This window comes from Microtus oregoni, unplaced genomic scaffold (genome assembly GCF_018167655.1).
Source record: "Microtus oregoni isolate MIOR12 unplaced genomic scaffold, Mior012 000015F_ref0000493, whole genome shotgun sequence".
In the NCBI taxonomy this organism is placed as follows: domain Eukaryota; kingdom Metazoa; phylum Chordata; class Mammalia; order Rodentia; family Cricetidae; genus Microtus; species Microtus oregoni.
In genome coordinates this window covers 12,315,602-12,337,653 of record NW_024543074.1, presented here as the reverse complement: position 1 = coordinate 12,337,653, position 22,052 = coordinate 12,315,602, and the positions used below count along the sequence as shown (strand labels likewise).

The following is a 22,052-nucleotide window of genomic DNA, read 5'->3' as shown; positions in this document are numbered from 1 at the left end:
GGCCAGACATAATCATAGGGATAAGTGGAAGTGAATGTTTTCAAAGATCATAATACTAACCCTGTGATTCTATAATACTTTTTAAACAATTATGGTAATTTTGTACCTATAATCCTTAACATGACTGAACTAAATTCCAAGATAAGATCAAGAAGCACTTTATATACATTTATGACTATCTAACTTAGATGAAAAGAGGGGATAATAGATTCTGAATTTCCACAAACTTAAATTTGTTTTTCTTTATTCATTCATTCATTGTACACAGGCTTCAAAGCGGGCTAAACACATGCTACTTACTGCTCAGCTATCTCTCAACCCCAGTATCAATATTTTTAAAGGTACCTTTCTGACACATCAAGATGTGGCTGAGTGGGAAGCGAAGCCGACTCCCCTGACATTCCTGCTGCCTGCAGAGATGATGACTGCTGTCCTCCTAGCTGGCCACTCTGAACTGTACTTGCTTGTGCAGACATGGATCCTGAACCACTAGTGTTCATACTGCCAAAGGGTGGAAACGAAGGCAGTTTATTTGATGACACTCCACTACTCATATTGGAAGATGATGAAGATGAAGTTGTGGTCAAAGTTGAATTAGCTGTGGCAACTGAAGTAGATATGGCAACACCTGAAGTCATTGTCATAGTGCTACTTGCCGCAGATGCTAAGGTGGCAGATGTAGTATTAGCGTTTCCAGTATTTGTCATCTGAGGTGCGGTTAGCAAAGACTGATTTGTAGGGGCAACTAAATTTGGCTGGGAGAGCAGAGAGCTGTCCAACGGCTGAGAAGCAAGATATGGACCTAAAGAACAAAAACGGGTATTTAATTCTTGATTTCACTGACTTATTTTTATTCTGCTAAAGAAATAACAATTTATCTGATACTTTGATGGCAATTATCTTTCCTTAACTGTTTTACTAACAGTGCAGCATGTTCTAGCTTTCTAATTTCTCTGAGAAACTAAAGAAACAAGTTTAAAATGGAACTATAAAAGTAAACCTGCATTTTTATTCAAATTTAAGATAATAAGAATGAAATTGTGAGAAATTCTATTTCCTTGGCAAAATTAAATGTAAACAAAGGCTGACAGGATGGCTCAGTGATTAAGTTAATCACCAGGAACAACATGGTGGAGAGAGAGAAGCAATCTTGCAAGCAGTCCTCTGACTTTCATTGATTCAGGGACACAAACATACCCCACCATACTCAAGTAGTTAATGCTAATAAAAAATTAGAATACATCAACAAACGTGACAACAGTACGTAGCAATTTTTCATCAAACCACTCCAAGTTTTGTTAAATCAACAAGTTGAAGAAACACCATCCGGATTGCTTGACAGCTAACTAAAATATAAAGTGGAGAAATAGTACCACATGAGGCTCAATTTACAAAAATGTCTAATTAGGTTCAGGAATTTGGTATTGCATTTCTTTGGAATAAATGTAAAGGAAGTTCACTGATATTTAATTTAAAAGTACTACATTAAAAAATAGACTTTTAAATACCACTCATTCTCTTAGCTACAATAAGACTTTTCCTGGAGTTGCATAGTTACTTAGAAATTACGTGAATCTGAACAAATCACAGATCTTGAAGTGCATAAAACATCAGACCCCACAGAAGTAGCAGAAAGTATTTTGGAATCCATAATGTCTACTTGATAGGACGCCCACATACGAAGCTAGCAGAATTTCTATGTGGACAGTCAGACAGTACATGTTTAACTTTGAAACCACAGTCTTTGCCACATCTACTCAGTTCTGATTTTACAGGACAAAAGCAGGCAGAGACAGCGCGTGTTTGAAAAAAATGGAGATGGCTACATGACACTAGGATATTATATACAAAAATAGGTGATGAACCAAGTCACAATGCTCACACTGCTCTTGTAGAATGAACACAAATGTAATACCTAAATCGTATTTGCAGACTTGCGCATAAAGCTTGAGTTTAGAAAATGCTTCATTGTTACCATCAGCCACCTGAGAAAACCATTCTGTTACAGGCTTTTCTGAAAGCTTCTTTGATGCAGTAGCTCCCACTTTCATGATCCCATCCGTCAACAGCCGAGAAATAGGTCTGTGTTGGCCCAATCGACAGGACTATAAATGCATACACAAAAGACAGAATTAGGGAATTTACTATACTAAAGGGTACAGGTAATAATTTAAAGCACTTAAGCTTCTTTAAAACAAGCTTTCATTACTTATAAATAATCACTGAGTCAAAATATAATGGGTAAGTATGGGGACATTGATCTTTTTCCTTTAGAATTTCAAGTTGCTTTGTTGTTTTATGTTTTGTTTTGTTTTTGACAAAAGGTCTCAGGTAGCCCAGGATGGCTTCATACTTGCTATGTAGCTAAGGATGACCATGAATTTCTGATCTTCCTCTCTTCATTCCCAAATGCTGAAATTACAAGCATATACCATCATTCCAAACAATACACTTCTTCCCAAGATATGGTCTCACTGTGTAGCCTAGACTAGCCTGGAGACTCGCTCCTTGTCTCAACTACCCAAGTACATGAGTTATAGGTATGCATCACTACACCCCAGATACCAAGGGTTACTTTAAATGGAACAAATATGTCCTCTTGATAGTTCCTCCAACACTATGTTTTCCACTGTGACCCATGGCACACATACCTAACAAAGTCTAGTAAAAATGTGGCAGAGTATAGTTCGCGAGTAAGGCAACTGGCAAAATCAGCATTCCTCATTAACCGGTATATTACCCAGTACATTTTGAACATGAAAATATAAATTATAAAATACCTACCTCGTATATTGCAGTAAGATCTCGAAAAAAGCTTTTGGCTCCATTTAACAAAGCATCATTCTCTGGACAGAGTACAACATAGGCTATATCTCTTTGAGATCCATAAGGTTCCAGCATAAGTTTCTCCCAGTAAGGGAGAGCGAATGGAGAAAGCACCAGAAAATCATAATCATAACCCAACAAAAACGTGGGAATTGGCAGTGGTTCCGGGGATTCATCAGTTCCTAAGTGATAAAGAAGGAAGTTAGGAAAAGGCCAATTCATATCACCTTTCTTATTTCCAAAGCTAATAAATAAAGTATCAGGAAAATATTGAAGACAGAAACATATAAAGCTAGTAATGAAATATTTTTCAGAATTAAAATACCCTAAAGAGGTCATTTTAAAATATTTTCTGATATTTTGTTTAAGGCAGTCTTTTTCTATAGTCCCGTCAGGTCGAATCTGAAGCAAGCCTCCTTCCCTCAGCCTGTTAAATGCTGGGAAATATAGGAACAAGTCATCACACCTGGCATTAATTAAAAGTAAACAAATTTATAATTAATATGAATAGTTAATTTGTTGCCATAAAAAGGGGACTTATGAGAAAACCATAAGATATACTATATAACATTGCATAGAAATCAACAATACTGATTTTTATTACTTAAACTTGATTAAAACAGTAGATGTCAAGTGAAATGTTCTTATCACAGAATATTTTTACACAAAGAAAATGGCAAATTACCTTATTTTAAAATAAATAAAGGACATGAACAAAGACAAAAAATTAAAATACCTCTTAGATATTGGAAAATGATGGCTCTCTTAAAGAAAGTAACTTAAAATGAACACTAGGAAATAACTGCAGCACTACATTCTAGGTAGTGGTCAAAGCTCTTTACATTTCTATATTAACTAATTCTCATGAACACCATACATCGACAAATTTATTAAACTCATTTTAAACACAGAAACAGGAGTGGAGAAGGTAAACAACTTGTCCAGTATGATAAAAGAAGTCATTTCAGGAATCTGGACCCAGGAAACATAACTTCACCCTCTCAAATTATAGTGTTCAACTACCAGACAATCTACTGGCAAGTTTGAGATAGATATTTTATTTGACGAACTCTAAATTGATACTTTTGAGTATAAGTTAAAAAATATACATTTTAAACTACCCATATGCTTTAAATCAAGCATACATGAATTACTGAAAATAATTGGAATGATAATGGAAACAATCTGTATGTCTACAAATAGTATATTGGTAAAATACATATACAAACTACATACAAAAATTACATATATAAAAATGCTGTAGACCATCATTTAAAAAAAAGGAAGTTAATTATGGCTGTGTTAACAAATAATCTCAAAAATCAGGTGCAGAAATAAATCTCTATACTGTGTTGTAGAATGTGATTTTAAGATGTGTTACATTTGTTTATGCTGTGGAACATTTCTTTAATGATGCAAAGATGTCTTGCATTCTTTAATGCTGCATTTGTTTAACTCCTTGAAACTGCATTATTGTGCCTGCCTAAAACACCTGATTGGTATAATAAAGAGCTGAACAGCCAATAGCAAGGCAGGAAAAAGAACTTAGGTGGGGCTGGCAGAGAAAATAAATAGAAGAGGGAAAAGAGCAAGAGGAAAAAAGGAGGAGAGGAGTACGTCAGAGGCCAGCCACCCAGGTACACAGCCACCCAGCCAGCCACAGAGTAAGAGTAAAAGATGTACAGAAATAAGAAAAGGAAAAAGCATAGAGGCAAAAGGTAGATAATTTAAATTAAGGAAAGCTGGCAAGAAACAAGCCAAGCTAAGGCCAGACATTAATAAGTAAGAATAAGACTGTGTATATTTATTTGGAAGCTGGGTGGCAGGCCTGTAAAGAGTTTAAAAAAAAAAACAAAACCTGTTTTGGAAAGAATGCAAAGTTTCTACTACAAAGTATAACTAACCTGAAATTTTCAAGGAGTATCAATTTATATGATTTTTAAATCAACCAGCCATTAATAAAAAAGAAAAATACAAGCAGTCAATTACTGTAAACAATGCTGATAATGTGGTTTGGTATTTGCCTATTGTGTGTGGCTCTGGGTTCAAACCCAACACTCCACATAAACAACCAGCTATGATTCCAAACATACTCCCTAATGCTATTTCAGAAACAACCAATATTTAAACATTTCAATAGTCTCCTATATCACCCAGGCCATAAACAACTGTATACCTACGTGGAGTATTCAGTCACTACTGTTACCGTTGACTGCAAGTTTCTATTTTTGTTCAAACTTTTTATGAGAGAAACCTTGTGTCTTTAAAAAAAAAAAAAAATCTCAATAGCTCCAACCTGTCCTATTTCATCCACTTTAGAACTCAAGTCATCTGGGGATTTACAAAAATCATCGTAGCAATGACCCTTTCTTCACATAAAATCACACTGGATATCAAGCATGTACAAATAGTGCAGCTACTCATACTGATGTGAGAGTAAAGAACCAAAGGAAACGAAATGCTACAAATGTAGACAGGCAGTCTAGAATTAGAGATGGACCACAGTGGCCTGAGACGTTTAATAGAAAATACCTGAAAACTAAGTGCTTATCCTAGAGTTTGGAATATCTGAGAACAGATATAAAATCAATGAATTATCTATTACAATATATAACTTACCATAAGAGCCTCGGCCAGCCATTTTGTGAAACTGTTGCCAAGTCAGAGGACCCTGAACCCCCCAAGGCCTCACTGTTCTTTTTTTCTGAATAGCATCTTGAAGAACTGGCTGGAGAGAGAGGAGCATTCGAAGTATATCCTGTGAACACTGCATACTCACGTCTACAATCACAAAAAAAAAAAAAGTAAGTAGTAATTTGTAGTAATAAGAGCGGCGGGGCTGCGTTCCCAGCACCCCAGCCGCCTGCTCGGCTAGCTTATGCCCCAAAATATCAACACACAAACTGTATTCATTTAATCACTGCTTGGCCCATTTCTATCTAGCCTCTTCTAGGCTAATTCTCACATATTAATTTAGCCCATTTCTAATCATCTGTGTTGCGCCCCTAGGTGTGCTTACCGGGAAGATTCTAGCCTATGTCCATCCTGGGTCAGAGCTTCATCCCGGGAGCGGGGCATGGCGTCTCTCTCAGGCGTCTGCCCCCCCCCCCCCCCCCCCCCGAGAGGAGAGCTGTCGAGACTGAGCTCACTTCCTCTTCCTCCCAGCGTTCTGTTCTGTTTACTCCTCCTACCTATCTTCTAACCAATAAAATGGGCCAAGGCAGTTCCTTTATTAGCCAATGACCTTCCTCCATCAGTAATTGCTATTGGTGACTCAAAATTCTGAGCCAAACCCAGATAGACACATAAAACAGAGATTCTTTCAGAGAGCCAAAACCACTGAAAAGTAACTCCTCTTCATAAAATCGTTTTTATCCAATCAATCAATTTGTATTTCTTTTGGCTGTTCCTAGTACTTATAAGATTCTGTATTGCACTGAAATGAGTTATAGATCATTTCTCTGAATCCTACTACTAAGGTATAATGATGAGGTAAAACTAGTTACAATGATGACTTAATCTGAGAAATTACAGACTATAACAACAATATTCGGCTGGGAATAGAACAGTGGTGGACCAAGACTGCCCAGCAGCACTAGCACTGGTTTCAACCCACAGCACAGCAAAAGCAAAGCCATGTAACAGAGAAAACCTGTTTAGACTGCTAAAGACTGTTATCGACAAATATTTTGTAATCTTGGATATAATAGTATCAAATTTTTTGAAATGCATTTTTAAGCAAATATCAAAATAGGAATAAACCATGTGGCCCATAAATGTTAAAAGGCTACAGAAAAGTACTACTAAATGTTACTGATATTAATCTGGATAATAATTTTGCCTGATCATACTATTACATTAAATCACTCAGCTTTAATTATTACCTCTGCCTATCTTATTATTGGCTTTAATTTTCTGTAACTTATGAAGTAATTTAGTTCTAAATATATGCTTAATAACAATTTTGAGACAAGCATGGTGGGCACATGGCAGTAATTCCAGCACTGAAGAAGCTAAAGAAAGAGGACTGATGCAAGTACCAGATCATCCTGGGCTACATAGTCAGACCCTGTTTCAAAACACAAAACAAAAAATTATATATACTGTTATATACATAGTAGAATATTAATTGGGCACTATTAAGTGATAAAACTACCTGACAAGGAATACTGGCTAAATATAATAAAATAATAATAATGGAGGGGGCATTAGGAAAGTGCTCAGTGGTTAAGAGTAATTACTGATGTGGGAGTCCCCTCTGTGTGCTGTGATTACCATTAATGAATAAAGAAAACTGCCTTGGCCTGTTGACAGGGCAGAACTTAGGTAGACGAGAACTGGACTGAATGCTGGGAGAAAGAAGGGCCGAGTCAGGGAAACACCATGAACCCACCACAGGAGTAAAACATGCCAAAACTTTGCCAGTAAGTCACTGCCACGTGGCGACACACAGATTAATGGAGATGGGTTAAATTAAGATGTAAGAGTTAGCCAATAAGAAGCTAGAGCTAATGGGCCAAGCAGTGATTTATTTAATACAGTTTCTGTGTGATTATTTGAGGTATAAGCTAGCTGGGCCAGGACAAACAAGTGGGCCCTCCTCGTACAGATGACTGCTCTTACAGAGGACCCAAGTTCAAGCCCCTATATCAGGCAGCTTACAACCACCAGCTTCACAAGATCTGGTCTCTGCAGGAATCTGCACCCCTGTGCACATACACACAGTTACATAATTAAAAATGTAAATAAATCTTAGATAACTAAAGCAAAAGCTAGAATATGACATACTATTAAATATTAGTAAAAAAAGACAAATATAAAACTATAGAGTATATTTTATGCTATGAAATTAGTATAAATATTCACATGTGATTAGAAAAAGTTATCAGCTAGAGCTGTTAATTGTAATTACATGGGAGCTTCTAAAAATCACAAGGTGACAGAGGCAGGTGGATCTATGAGTTCAAGGTCAGCCTGATCTACAGAGCAATTTCCAAGACAGAGTTACAAAAGAAGCGAGCGGAAGGAAGGGAGGGAGGGAGGGAAATAAACAAACCCAAAAACATTGGTAAGGAGGCTTATCAAGTAAAAGAAGCTGAATTTGATCCTCAGAACCCACATGAAAAGAGAATGAGTCCCACAGGTGCACTCTAGCACATGCACCAACATTCAAGGTGCAGACATATCACATCTGTTAAAATACAAACTCAGCATTCAGTTCTGAGATCATCAAGACACAGTAATTTATATTTTTTATTCTAATTAATAAGGATCCTCACAGATACTGTCAATATTTTTTATTCTTAACTAGTGAACATTAGCTATAATTAGCCCTGATATTCTAATTCTTATTAAAAATCACTAAACATCTACTTCAATAGGATGATACAAATTTAGGAATTAAAACTATAAAGTTCTTAGGAAGGAAAACACTGAAATGTCATGACCTTGGGCCAGAAAAACCTTTTTAGATATAACACCAAGTCGGACTACAGGAACAAGGGTGGAAATTAATTCTATTTTATCAAAAACATTCTTCAAAGGGTATTATCAAGAAATTGAAGATGATGGGCTGGAGAGATGGCTCAGAGGTTAAGAGCATTGCCTGCTCTTCCAAAGGTCCTGAGTTCAATCCCCAGCAACCACATGGTGGCTCACAACCATCTGTAATGGGGGTCTGGTGCCCTCTTCTGGCCTGCAGGCATAAACACAGAGAATATTGTATACATAATAAATAAATAAATATTAAAAAAAAAAAGAAATTGAAGATGAGTTAAAAGGTAAGGGTGTTTGTCTCCACACCTAATGACCTGAGTTTAATCCCCAGAAACTACTACTACTACTACTACTACACACACACACATATTTTAAAAAAGTGAAAATATTTTCAAGCCATATACCAATAAAGGATTTTCATCCACAGTCCAAGAAGAGCTCATACAAATCAGTAATAAAAATGCAAAAATAGATAAAAAATTTAAAAAAGCAAAATCAAATTTTAAAAGCTGGTGAAGCTGAAGGATCATAAATCTGAGGGCAGCCAGGGCTGCAGGATCAAGATATGTCTGTCACCTGCACACTCATCCCTTCTCAACCCTCAATAAAGCAAAAGATCTTAAGAAGCATTTCTCTAAATATACACAAATGTATGTTAAGTCTAAGAAAAGACACTGAGCATCATTCATCACTAGGGAAATTTCAAGCCAAACCACAAGACACCACTTCATAACCACTAGGATGTCTTCAATAAAAAAGAAGTAGACTGCAAGTATTGGTGCGGTTTTGGAGAAAGTAGAACCATCTAATGCAAAAATTTAAAATAATGCAGATGCTTTGAAAAATTATTAGTTAGATGACCCAGGAAATCAATTTAAGTATAATGCAAACACAAGCATATATCATATAAAATTGTATACAAATGTCCACAGAAGCATTATCTGTAACAGCCAAAAGAGCATACATACTATAAAGTGTCCAATTTGTAGGCTCTTTCTTTATATCACAATAGAATACTGTGTCATTAAAGTACTAATATATGCTTTTAAGAACTCTGGAAACAATCTGAGTATAAGGTGGGAAAAAGTCAGGGGCTGGAGAGGTGGCTCAGTGGTTAAGAGCACTGGCTGCTTTTCCAGAGGACCCAGGTTCTATTATTCCCTGTTCCCAAATGTCTGTACGGTACTCAACACCCTCACATAGACATATATGCAGGCAAAATGCCAATGAGATGACCATACACTGCACTGTTCTATTTACATAAAATAACCCTAAAAGCAAACATATACAGATAGAACCCTAACTAGACTAATGGTTGCTTACAGTTCCAAGAAAGGGACAGACAGAAATAGGAAATAATTACTAAAATGTTTCAAAATTGTTTGTACTGATAGTTACAACTGTAAATACTAAATGATTCTATGTCTTATATAGGTGAATTATATGGTATGGTTATAAAAGTATTAAGTGATTAGGAAGTGCTGTGATAGTGAGCATGAGAAAACTAAGAGCAACTTTTTGTTGTTATTGTTGTTGGAGCCTTGGCTGTACTGAAACTTACACTGCAGACCTAGTTGGCCTTGAACTCAGAGATCCACTTGCCTCTGCCCCAAGTGCTGGGATTAAAAGTGTATACCACCGGTCGACTTCTCTGTTTTTATGCCAATACCAAGCTGTTTTCAGTACCGTAGCTCTGTAATAGAGTTTGAAGTCAGGGATGGTAATGCCTCCAGACGATCCTTTATTGTATAAGATTGTTTTGGCTATCCTGGGTTTTTTGTTTTTCCATATAAAGTTGATTATTGTCTTCTCCAGATCTGTGAAGAATTTTGATGGAATTTTGATGGGATTTTGATGGGGACTGCATTGAATCTATAGATTGCTTTTGGTAGAATTGCCATTTTTACTATGTTGGGGTAGAGGCAAGCACTATTCTCAGTGTTGGAAATATGACTATCCTTACATAGAAATTGCACAGCATGTACTTATGGGATAAGAGATCAATTAATAAATTCTATTGCATGAGAAATAAATAAATACACACTATGAAAAATGCAGACCATGAGGAAGGATTTCCAATTTGTATTAATAAGATAACACCTAACAATACTTAAAAGAAACAAGAAAGATCCCAAGTAAGTATGTGGGAGAAAGGCAAAGGGCACAATCCATTGGCCCTAACCTATAGGTCCTAATTCTGTTGTATAACATCTCAGGATGTTATACTTTAATTAGAGTATAAATACGCACCAGGTAAAATCCAGTTTTTATTTGGCAAACAGGTTGTTCCCAATAAATTACTGATAAAGAGCACACTGAAGCTACTGCTGGCACTGGAGTTAGTAACACTGTAGGTCCTATGTGCTAGGTACTCACTGACTCAGTTCTCTTCTATTTGGCACTTCCCTACAGTATAATGAATTAGATGAATCATGATATTTTCATGTATAAGAATGAGCTCATGTGTGCGGTCTTTTTGCTTTATTTCACAAATTACTTTTAATACCACGATGAAAATAATTATGAGTTATGATCATACTGTCCAAGAACTATTTTTGTTTTGTTTTATTTAGACAGAATCTCACTATGTAGTAATGGCTGTCCGAAACTCCGTCATCCGCCTGCTTTTGCCTCTTGAGTACTGGGTTTAAACACATGTGCCATGATGCCCAGCCTGCTCAACAGCTATTATACTTCCTATTAAATGCCTCCTCCTATTCCCTGCTCATTTTCATACACATGTAAATCTCAAGAGTTAATCAGCACCCAGAGATTTATGTGCACACCAACACCGCACTTCCTTCTGCTTGCTTCAGAACTGAACTGAAAGGGAAGTGAGTTGTTTAACTTAGGCAGTGAGTTGTTTCAGTGAGGAAAGATACTTTCACCTAAGCCTGCAGACCTGAGCCGAAGAAAGATAAGCAACTCCTGCAAAGGTCCTCTGATTTCCACACGCACACACAAACAATATGCAATAAAAAAAAAAATACCTGTGACTTCTGAATTATTCTGATATAACCCCCAAACTACTATGCTATAATTCACTTATCTGCTACATATAACCGTCTTCAATTTCAGGGCTTGTTAATACTGTATCTGTACCACTGTAATTATTTATCCTTCTATCAATAAAAATTTGTATTATTTATCTGATTATAATTTTAGTTATCTTAGTAGCTGAAAAACAATTAAAATGTAGACTATCTTCATCAATGTTGCAAATACCAAGCCCACTGTTCTATGTATGTCTGAAAGCAGCTGAATTAGTAAATTATGTAAAAACTACATAAAATCTAGTATGTTTACATGAATGAGCGCAATAAATCTTTACAATGCTTTCCAAGTCAATTATTAGTTTTATTTCATTAGTACAAATGAAGTGAGTCGAGGATATAGTTCAGTCATAAAGCACCTACTTAATATACAGAAGTTCCTGGGTTCAAACCACTCCCCCAAACATACAAACATATTCTCATTCTCTCTCTCTCTCTCTCTCTCTCTCTCTCTCTCTCTCTCTCTCTGTGTGTGTGTGTGTGTGTGTGTGTATGTGTGTGTTTGTGTGTGTGTGTTTATACAGATAAAAAAATTACTTTTTCAAAGACATCATTAGTAATGAATGGGACAACAGATTCCTGTCTCTAGAATTTGACTTAGAAGATCACGTGCAGTGTGAAAATGCACACCTCTAACGAAGTGATGATGCCTGAAGCTGCTAGTATGGGAAATTAGGCAGCAGTATCATATGACTCTGTCACTGTCTCCCATTGCTCTCATCCATAATTACAAAAGCAATCTCTACAAACTTACCCTCTATTGTCCAAAGAAATAACTTCTCTTCTTATTGCAATGAACATATTCCTATATAAAGGTCTACATATACCTCTACTTGAAATGGAGTGATTCTATTACCCTCACTTCTCACTTATTCAGTGACTTTGATCCTACCATGATACCTTTTGTTCTGTGGCATTTCTTCCCATGGAGGAAGGTTGGACTGTAAAGAGGAACTGAGGCTCCAGTTAGGTAGGAAGAGTAAGTTCTAGAGGTCCATTTAAGTGACAGGATGATCACAGCTAGTAATGTTGTATTCTGTATTTTAAAACTGCTAAAAGATTTTAAATGATAAGCTAATTAGCTTGGTTTATTATTTCTATAGTTTATCCATACAGCAAAATACCACGGTGTACTCAACTCATGAAATACAAATGAATACACTGTACAAATACATAAAATTATTGTCAATCATTGCCAATTTAAAATTTTCATCTAGATAGATGAACTCTCCATGTATTTTATGTATGTATATATATTAATACTGTAATTATTAACCCGAACATAAAATTTATATTCATACCAAACATCTCCCTAAATTTTAACTTTGTTTCTCATTCCCAATCTAATCAGGATGGCAGAACTGATTATCAAGTTCTTTAACTACCTTCAGGAGGCCACATCCAGTGGTCTTGTTACACTGTACCTTTACGAAGACATTGTTTGTACATACAATCACCCTCTTTCAAATATTCTCATACATGAGTACCCTATTTCCTGGTTCCTTCTCAGATTCCTTTCCGACCCTCTCTTCCCCAAAGCTTCCCTTCAAGCTTCAGTCTTTTAAAGGGGCCCCAATATCTCAGGGCAGCCTTGAACTTACCATGTAGACAAAGATGTTCCTGAATTTCTGATTCAGTCCTCCACTTTCCTAGTGCTGGTATTACAGATGAGCTCCACACCTGGCATCCCATTGTATTTAATACTGACAACCCACATATAAAACATGTTTCATCTCCAGACTCATCAGTCTTTGGAATTTAAAACTCCTATCTTCAAATATGTACTTGACCTCCTATTTTCTCCTCTGTACTCAGCACCAACATTCACACAAACCATGCTTAATGCTTCATCTCTTCTTACATGGATCAGCACAATTCTGTAGGTCCGTATCTCAGTCTAAACTGGATGCCACTAATTCTACTGCTTTTGGTTCTTCCCACGCTGTCATCTTCACTGATTGCTATAACTGGCTTCTATCTAGTTTTTCTGCTTCTACTCTTACCTTCCATCACTTCCAATCCCAGGATAACTTTTATGCAATAGTCAGTGATATTTTTTTATCCAAAAAAGGCAGTGTGGTATTACTTTTATATTAAAAAGTTCCCACAGCATTTTAAATAAATTCTAAAGGTATGGTCCAAAAAGGGCCTGCTGCCAAGCCTAACAACCTGAGTTTAATCCCCAGATCGACTTGTTATAAGAGAACCAACTCCTTCAAGCTGTCCTCTGACCTCCAAATGTACTCCATGCCACATATATGCATCCAAATACATGCACACTCACACACAAATTAAGTAAATAAATTTATATTATTTTCATGTTTCAGATACCTCTTAGGCTCCATCATGTATCAGACTGACCATCACTCAACATTAACACTGCCTGTTTCTCTATCAAGAGAACTATGTCCTCAAGGACTTTGAACTGCATTGTCTAACATTGTTCCTCCAGTTAACTATACTGTCTACTTTTCCCTCTTCAAGTAGTACTTTCCATAAAGGTTCTTCCCCCTCACTAACATCTCTTAACCATATTTCTGAAGTAGAACAAAAGGTTTCTCCCACACAAACATATTCTGCCCTGTTTTACCTTCTATGTACTTATAACTGGTATGTAATGCAAGCATGTTGTTGTTGTTTAGTGCTTGGTCTCCTCGACAAAATCATAGGCTTAAAAAGAACGGGGATTCTAACATAATCAGTTTATGTCTCGTGAATGAGAAGCCCAATCCAAATGTGGATGGGGCCCACAAGGTAGATGGCTTTTGAGGCATGACACTGAAGGCTATCCTCTGGCCTTCATGCACATGAACCCAAATACATCCAATAATGCACCACAAACACACGAGCAAAACCAAACCAACAAAGAAAAATCAAAACCAGAGACTGCTGTGACTGTTCAACAGTTACCATGAAACAGTACTAAGCACAAACAAAGTGCTTGGTAAATATAATAAATAAACAGAGTCGAGGCATAGCTCAATAATGGAGTGAATGCACCTCAAATGACAAAATTAGACAGCTGAAAGAAAATCATTAGTTTTCTGTTGACAAACAAGCAGCATGTCTTTTAAATTTCTAAGTGAGTATGCAATAACAGGTATACAATAACTTGTTTTTATTGCTGAAAGTCAACTAAACAGCTAAGAAGTCTCTCTTCTTGTTACTGTCTTTTATGTTAATTTTTCTGAGACCAGGCCTCTTATGTAGTCTTGTCTATCCTGAAACCCCATATATATATGACGCTAGCCTCCAACTCAAGAGATCCACCTGCCTCTGCTGGGATTAAAAGTGTGCACCACCAGAAGACTCAGCACTCAGTAAAGACTTTACTGTCTTTGAAGAGGGTTAATTAAATCCAAATGTTGGCATCCTATTAGGTCTAACTGCTTTTGATATTTTATCCCCAATAAAAAAGAAGCAAAGTCAAATACCTAAATAACAAAACAAAAAAACTGATTTCATTCACAAACTTACCATTTTGTTTTGCCCACGGATGCAAGCATGAGCTTTTGACAAGTGCTTCATCAACCTTTCCTCCTGACATATTATCCATGAACTGACGTCCATGTTCTAATGCAAGATAGCAGTCATTGCAAAAGTCCCGCTCTTCAACACGTACCCAATTGCTAATTATACCCATTTTGGGAAAAGGATCTTGGTCTGCTGCTCCAAAGGGTGAAAATAAATTAGTGCATTGATCTTGTAGCAGTAATATCAACTCATCAGGCACCTTTTCAGATTCCTTTAGGCCTCCATTAACATTTTCAGCAGAGGTAGCCCTGAGAGCTTCAAAACGTTTTTCTGCTTCTTTGCCACAGTCTGTGTTGCGTCCTATGATATCAAGTTCATCTTCAAGAAATAATCCTGAATTATTTCCAAATTTTCGGTTCATGACAGCACTGAAGCCGCAGGTACACCGATACTGTGCTTCCTGCGTTGGATCTGGAATGTAAACTCCAACATCGGCACCCTTGATATTCATGTTGCAAACACAAATACAGCAACTGTCAAAATTACAGTCTTTAAACAAATTCATAACTGATTCTGAAAGGATGAGGTTTACATAAAGACTGTGTGCTTCAGGGATTGAAGGGACAGTTGCAGGTTCAACAGAATTGAGGGGTCTGCATGTAGATGGGGTGGAAGCTGGTGAATACAAGTCTGAATTCTCATACTTGACTGACCCTTGAGCACTAGCAGGTCCACCAGCTCCACGAGGAGTCCTTGGAGTCCTTGGAGTCCTTGGAGTTGGAAATCTAGGGGTGGATGGAGAAGGAAGAATTCCGGCACCACCATTACTAGGAGGTGCACTGCTCGGAGGCATCCCAAAAGAAGTATGGGTTTGAGGTGTGTATGCAGGGCCATAATCTTGATCCATATTACTTCCATCACTGCTGTCACCAGGGTAAAAAGAGGAACACATACATAAAGGAATACATTAGCAATGTGAAATACAAATAAAAATTCTCCAAACACTTTTCAGCAACACTGAAAATTTCCATATGGCAATCAGTACAAGATAACAGGTATAATGAAGACTTATTTCAGGTTTATTGTGTCCACTATGAAGATTCTTGTAAGCTAATTAGATTTCCGGTTCAGAATTTCTGTCCCTAGCACCCACATCAGGCATCTCACAGCTGCCTATAATTCTAGCACACACATTGTGTATATAAAGTCATGTAAGAACACATGTATAAAATTTTAAGTCTTAAAAAAATTACAAATGAAGTTTGTATACAGTTATCCACATCTAGATCACCATACTTATTAATTTCTGATGCTACAAATATTCGTATTTCATTGACTCTGGTTGCTACTGACTGCAAAAAAATATATTCTGACCTCTGAGTTGTGTAAAAGTGGCAACAGTAATTTTAAGATACAACTAAATAATGAAATGTAAAACTTTATCTGTTAAAAAGTGAAATAAATGCAAAATGGTAGTATACAAATGGAACAACTCAGTCCTGCAGACTAAAAGGTACCTCTAAGTCAAAAAACTGGTTTCAAATTGTTTATCCATCTCTATTTATTTGCTTGTTTGTTTATTGGCTTTCAGAAACCCGTGTTCTTTTTCCAGCATACCAGGTACTTCAACAAAAAAATGAATAAAACCTGGATTAGTAAGATAGCTCAATGGGTAACAGTGTGTACTGTGCAAGCTGAAGACTTGTGTTCAAATTCCCAGCACCCATGTAAAAAAAAGCTGGGCATGGCTGAGCAAACTGAAATCCTAGTATCTGGAAGACAAAAAAAGGCAGATTCCAGAAGGTTGCTGGGCAGTCAGCCTAGACAGAACAGCTCAAGTCTCTAGTGAGAAACCTCGTCTCAAATGAGTAAAGGAGAACTAGATGAAGAAACACAATGTTTACTTCCCTCTGACCTTTCCATGTGGCTCATAGGCATGCACACCTCCACTGCCACCCCTCTTAACAGACAGACTGACAGACACACACACCTATACAAGCATTCAGTATTATAATAACATCATCATCATACCCCTCTTTGATGAATGGCATTGAAGAGCCTGAAGGAAGCAAGTCCAATTTCCCAACAGTCCAACTTTGCCGGTAAATACACTCTTCTGGTAATTTAATAGGAGGCAGACAATGGCTTGGTAGAGTTTTTAAAGGTGCAAACATGGAACATCCTACTAGAACTTGACAATTTTCGGGCTTATAGACATAAGAAAAATCCTACAATATAAAGAAAGTGGACTTTCAGTGCCTTATTTTCAAAGGACTATCTTCTTTACTCTGTTCTTTAAATGGACAAAAGCATAAATATTTTATTCTTTAATGTATTTTACATAGTATTCCCATAATTCAATCCTCACATTGGTCATAAAACTAGTAACGACCGTGAAAAGTTTCTTGAACACAGCAATTAATCCTATAAGAAAACAAGGAAGTGCATTACTTTTTTAGAAAAATACTTACTTTAATTTCAGAAGGTTTGGGGCTACAGAATCCCTCCTCAACCTCAATTCTGAACTGTGTTCCTATACTGGAACTATTTCCTTCTAGAACAGTTCCTCCAGGGGCTGTATCCATACTACCATACTCTTTATTATTCATATTCATTGGAGAAAATCCCATAATGTGTTGTTCCAATGATGGTGGTGTAGGATACATCTTGTGAAGATCTGCAGTGCCTACATTTAATAAAACACACATTTTAACACAGATTAAAAAGAGTTGAATCTATGTTTAAAGCAAAGAAAATTTTCTAGGGGAGTAAGTTTTCAAACTGAACTACAGCTCAGATCTGTGAAGCTTACTTATGCAAGATAATGGATCCAGACTTCCTGTCTTGGATTCTTTGGAGCTGGCTTTATCATCCAATCCACTTGCTGATTTTTTAGATCCAGGCTATCAAAAAAAAAAATGTATTAATCTGAAAGCCAATGTAATCACACAGTACTATCATTCATATGTAACTTAAAAGATAAACACTAGTCATCAAAAGTGGTCTTCTGAATCTATGGCAAAGCCAAATACCAGACTACACAGTTTACAGATAGATCCATCACCAAATACCATACTACAGTTTACAGATAGATCCATCACCAAATACCATACTACACAGTTTACAGATAGATCCATCACCAAATACCATACTACACAGTTTACAGATAGATCCATCACCAAATACCATACTACACAGTTTACAGATAGATCCATCACCAAATACCATACTACACAGTTTACAGATAGATCCATCACCAAATACCATACTACACAGTTTACAGATAGATCCATCACCAAATACCATACTACATAGTTTACAGATAGATCCATCACCAAATACCATACTACACAGTTTACAGATAGATCCATCACCAAATACCATACTACATAGTTTACAGATAGATCACCAAATACCATACTACACAGTTTACAGATAGATCCATCACTGGAGATTAGTTAAGTCTCGATTAACAGAAAAGGGTAGATTCAAAAAACACATAAAAAGCAAAACTAACCAATAACTTAAGACTGAAAGATAAGAAATGTAAAATAAACTATATAATATATATAATTCCTATATAATCAATAACTCCTCTTAATTCTTCGTTATATTTTCACCTTATTTTAATGAAGTTATTCCTGTAAAAAATATTTTTACAGGTAAAACTGAGGACCCTCAGGGAGACTTCCTAACAAAGCAATAAAATCCCTAACAAACCAAGGTTTAGGTCTTTCATTATCACCAATGTTTTTTGGATTTTTGTTTTGTTTTTAAAGATAGGTGGGGCTTATGTAACCTAAACTGCCTTCTCATTCTTATGTAAACAAAGCTAAATTCAAAATCCTGATTTTCTTGCCTCCACATCCCAAGGATTACAGGCATGTGCTACACATCCAGACCTTACCAATGTTTTTAGAATTAACATTTGTTCCATGTTTTACGTTGAACACTTTGTGAGTAAAGCCCATATAGAGACAACTTTTTTTTTTAACCTCAGAGAAGTCACAGCTGATGTCTGAATATTGGCAGAGAGAACCTCTGTCTATATAGACCAAAATATTCAAAGCTCTTTTCCCAGCGAACAGTGCCCTAGTCCACACTACACTGGAGGATACAGAGTAAAGGTTTATATACAGACATATCTGCCATTACCCATATCTGTAGTACATTGTATATGACCTGGCAGGATGGACAGCAAAGTGCTAGTCAGTTCCTAAGCTACTTTTAAGGAGAATAAAGGAATCCCTTTTATGGTAAAATAACACTCACTTCATTAACTGCTAAACAACTGGCATTCCAGGAAGTCCAATTTTAAAGTTTTTGTTTTATCTTCAACTTTCTCTGAAAACAGGTGTGAAACATTAAGTAGTACCGTTTGTTTTCACCTTAACTGTTTTTAAGTGTATGTCTTGTACTAAGAGAGGTAATTTCAGAAGCACTGGTATTCCTTACTAAATCAGTAAGGTATAAAATTCTAATGTTAATTATTTAAATATTCTCTGATTCAATTCCAGAGTCACTTCTCAAACTACAGGATCAAAGAACAGAAAAAATCATTCTGAGGACTGAAAGGGAAAACAAAAAACCCAAAAAACATCTCACATGGCAGAGCTCAATGAAACCCCATCATCTATCTTTCAAACATACAAAAGTAAAAAACCCACATCAATGCCCAGAGGAAACAATGTTCAAATGACTCTACCATAAGAGTAAAATAAACCAACTGTGTTATGTTATAAATATTTCCTACTGTTCAGAGTTAAAAGCATAGTACTTAAGTGACAAATCACTTCCACACTTGAGCCCATATAAAGTCAATGAAAGCTAATTTAATCCTAATCATTAATAGTCTACTCACTGTTAATTCATCTTCATCAGAATTGAAGAGGTTATCAAGGTCAGTATAAGAGACAGCCAGATCTGAGTCATAAATCAAACTGGTTGATGGAGGACGGGCATGATTAGTAGGACGTGGAGCATCTACATATGACAATCAGAAAAAATATAAACTGAAAACTCAGCTACTAGCCAAGCATACTCTACTTATCTAAGCTACATAGAAAACTTAATATGTTATCAAGACAACTATGTAACAAACTGTTCAGTCTCTTATTTTAAAATCTGAGCAATTTTTCTTAGAAATAAAGTTTTAGCCGGGCGGTGGTGGCGCACGCCTTTAATCCCAGCACTCGGGAGGCAGAGGCAGGTGGATCTCTGTGAGTTTGAGGCCAGCCTGGTCTACAAGAGCTACTTCCAGGACAGGAACCAAAAGCTACGGAGAAACCCTGTCTCGAAAAATAAAAAAAAAAAAAAAAAAGAAAAGAAAAAAAGAAAAAAAAAATAAAGTTTTAAATAAACAACAGTACTTTCCCCCAGGAAGCTCCAAAAGTTGCATAATCTACGTTATTGTTAAGCTCTGTACATAAATCATAAAAATATATTTGCTATTTTTATAGTATTATGCGTGTGATATATGTGTGTGATGTACACGTATCCACAGGTACCTGTGCACACACACATGCATACATGTAGAGGCCAGAGGTTGACACTCAGTATCTGCCTTAGTTGCCTCCTAACTTATATTTTTAAGTAAGGTCTCTCCCCTGAACCAAGAGAACACTGCTTCAGTGAATTTAGCTATCTAGCTTTCTCTGGGAATTCACTATCTCCTCTCATGCTAGGAATATAGCCAGGCCCTGTCACATCTGCCCAACATTTATGTGGCTACTGAGGATCCCAGCTCTGGTTTTTATGCTTGCATACCAAGCAATTTACAAGCCAAGCCATCTACCCAACACTTATCTTTTCATTTTGAAATAGATATTGATTTGAAGTAAGGTTGTATATAAGCATGTGAATAAAGATGATACAATTATTGAATATCAAATTAATTATGTATGATAAATTATAGGTATCTGATGTAAAACATACTATTTACACCTAATAATGTAGGATTATTATTTGTCTAGAGGCTTGATATCATATTTTTCCGTTTATTATTATTTCTTATGTGTATAATAATTAGAGGCTAGAAAGGATAGAGGAGAGAAATAGATAACAAAATAGAACTGGACAGAAAAATAGGTTCTAGTGCTTCACCATCAACTAGGCTAACCTATAATCATACATTTTATGAGAACCTAGGTAAGAGAAGCTTTGAGGTTCCTAACACACTAAATAAAGAAATGGAAACACAAAGTATCCTGATCTGATCGGTGCATATGGTATACATGTAGGGAAACATATTGTACCACACACATACAATAATCACGTTTTGTTTTTTAAGAGCACGGACATCTTGACCAGAAATACAGGGATTTATCTAGACTCTCTACTCTATGGTCTAATATGTCTTTTTTTCCTTAATGCCAATAAAATACTATTATTATCTGTATAATATATTTTGAAATCAGGCAATATAACAAACAATTTTTTTGAGACAGGGTTTCTCTGTGTGACTCTAGCTGTCCCAGGACTCAATATGCAGACCAGGTTGGCCTCAAACACAAGAGATCCATGTGTCTCTGTCTCTGGAATGCTGAAATTAAAGGCATGGGCCACCACTGCCCAACTAATAAATGACTTTTTTATTGAGGAGAGGGGAAATAAGAACCTGTACACTACTTACAAACTCATGAACCTCCTGTGTCAACCTCCTAAGTGTTGGGACTACAGCCATATATTACAAAACCTAATTTAGCACCTTGGTCTTTTTGCTCACTATCACACAGGCTACTCAAGATCTTCTGAGCCTCAATATGAATTCCAAGACTATCTCTGTGCAACAGGTTACAGGTTAGAATTTGATAAGGACTCTTTACCAAAGAAACATGTTACTACCAACACGTAGAGCTGTCAGCCACTAAGTTGCCTTATCAAAGACAACCTGCTCCTTCTTTACATGGACTTGATTCCTTATTCTCATATTTGTTATTCTCAAAATTCTTTTTTAAAAATTGCCTTCAAGGGCTGGAGAGATGGCTCAGAGGTTAAGAGCATTGCCTGCTCTTCCAGAGGTCCTGAGTTCAATTCCCAGCAACCACATGGTGGCTTACAACCATCTGTAATGGGGTTTGGTGCCCTCTTCTGGCCTGCAGGCATAGACACAGACAGAATATTGTATACATACATAATAAATAAATAAATATTTTTAAAAAATTGCCTTCAAAAGCCGGGAGATGGTGGCGCACGCCTTTAATC

At 36.5% G+C, this 22,052-nt stretch overlaps 1 protein-coding gene across 1 annotated transcript in view; it reads right to left on the bottom strand.

Annotated features, from left to right (window-relative positions):
* Positions 1-22,052, bottom strand: part of Med13 (mediator complex subunit 13) — a 95,894-nt gene that overhangs the window by 20,508 nt on the left and 53,334 nt on the right. Inside the window, exons 12-20 of the mRNA XM_041664073.1 lie at positions 19,711-19,832; positions 17,662-17,752; positions 17,321-17,535; positions 16,881-17,077; positions 14,853-15,769; positions 5,446-5,607; positions 2,785-3,008; positions 1,916-2,105; positions 346-802 (exon numbers count right to left, since the gene is read on the bottom strand). Coding sequence (XP_041520007.1) covers positions 346-802; positions 1,916-2,105; positions 2,785-3,008; positions 5,446-5,607; positions 14,853-15,769; positions 16,881-17,077; positions 17,321-17,535; positions 17,662-17,752; positions 19,711-19,832 — 2,575 coding nt within the window. The remainder of the gene's footprint in view (positions 1-345; positions 803-1,915; positions 2,106-2,784; positions 3,009-5,445; positions 5,608-14,852; positions 15,770-16,880; positions 17,078-17,320; positions 17,536-17,661; positions 17,753-19,710; positions 19,833-22,052) is intronic.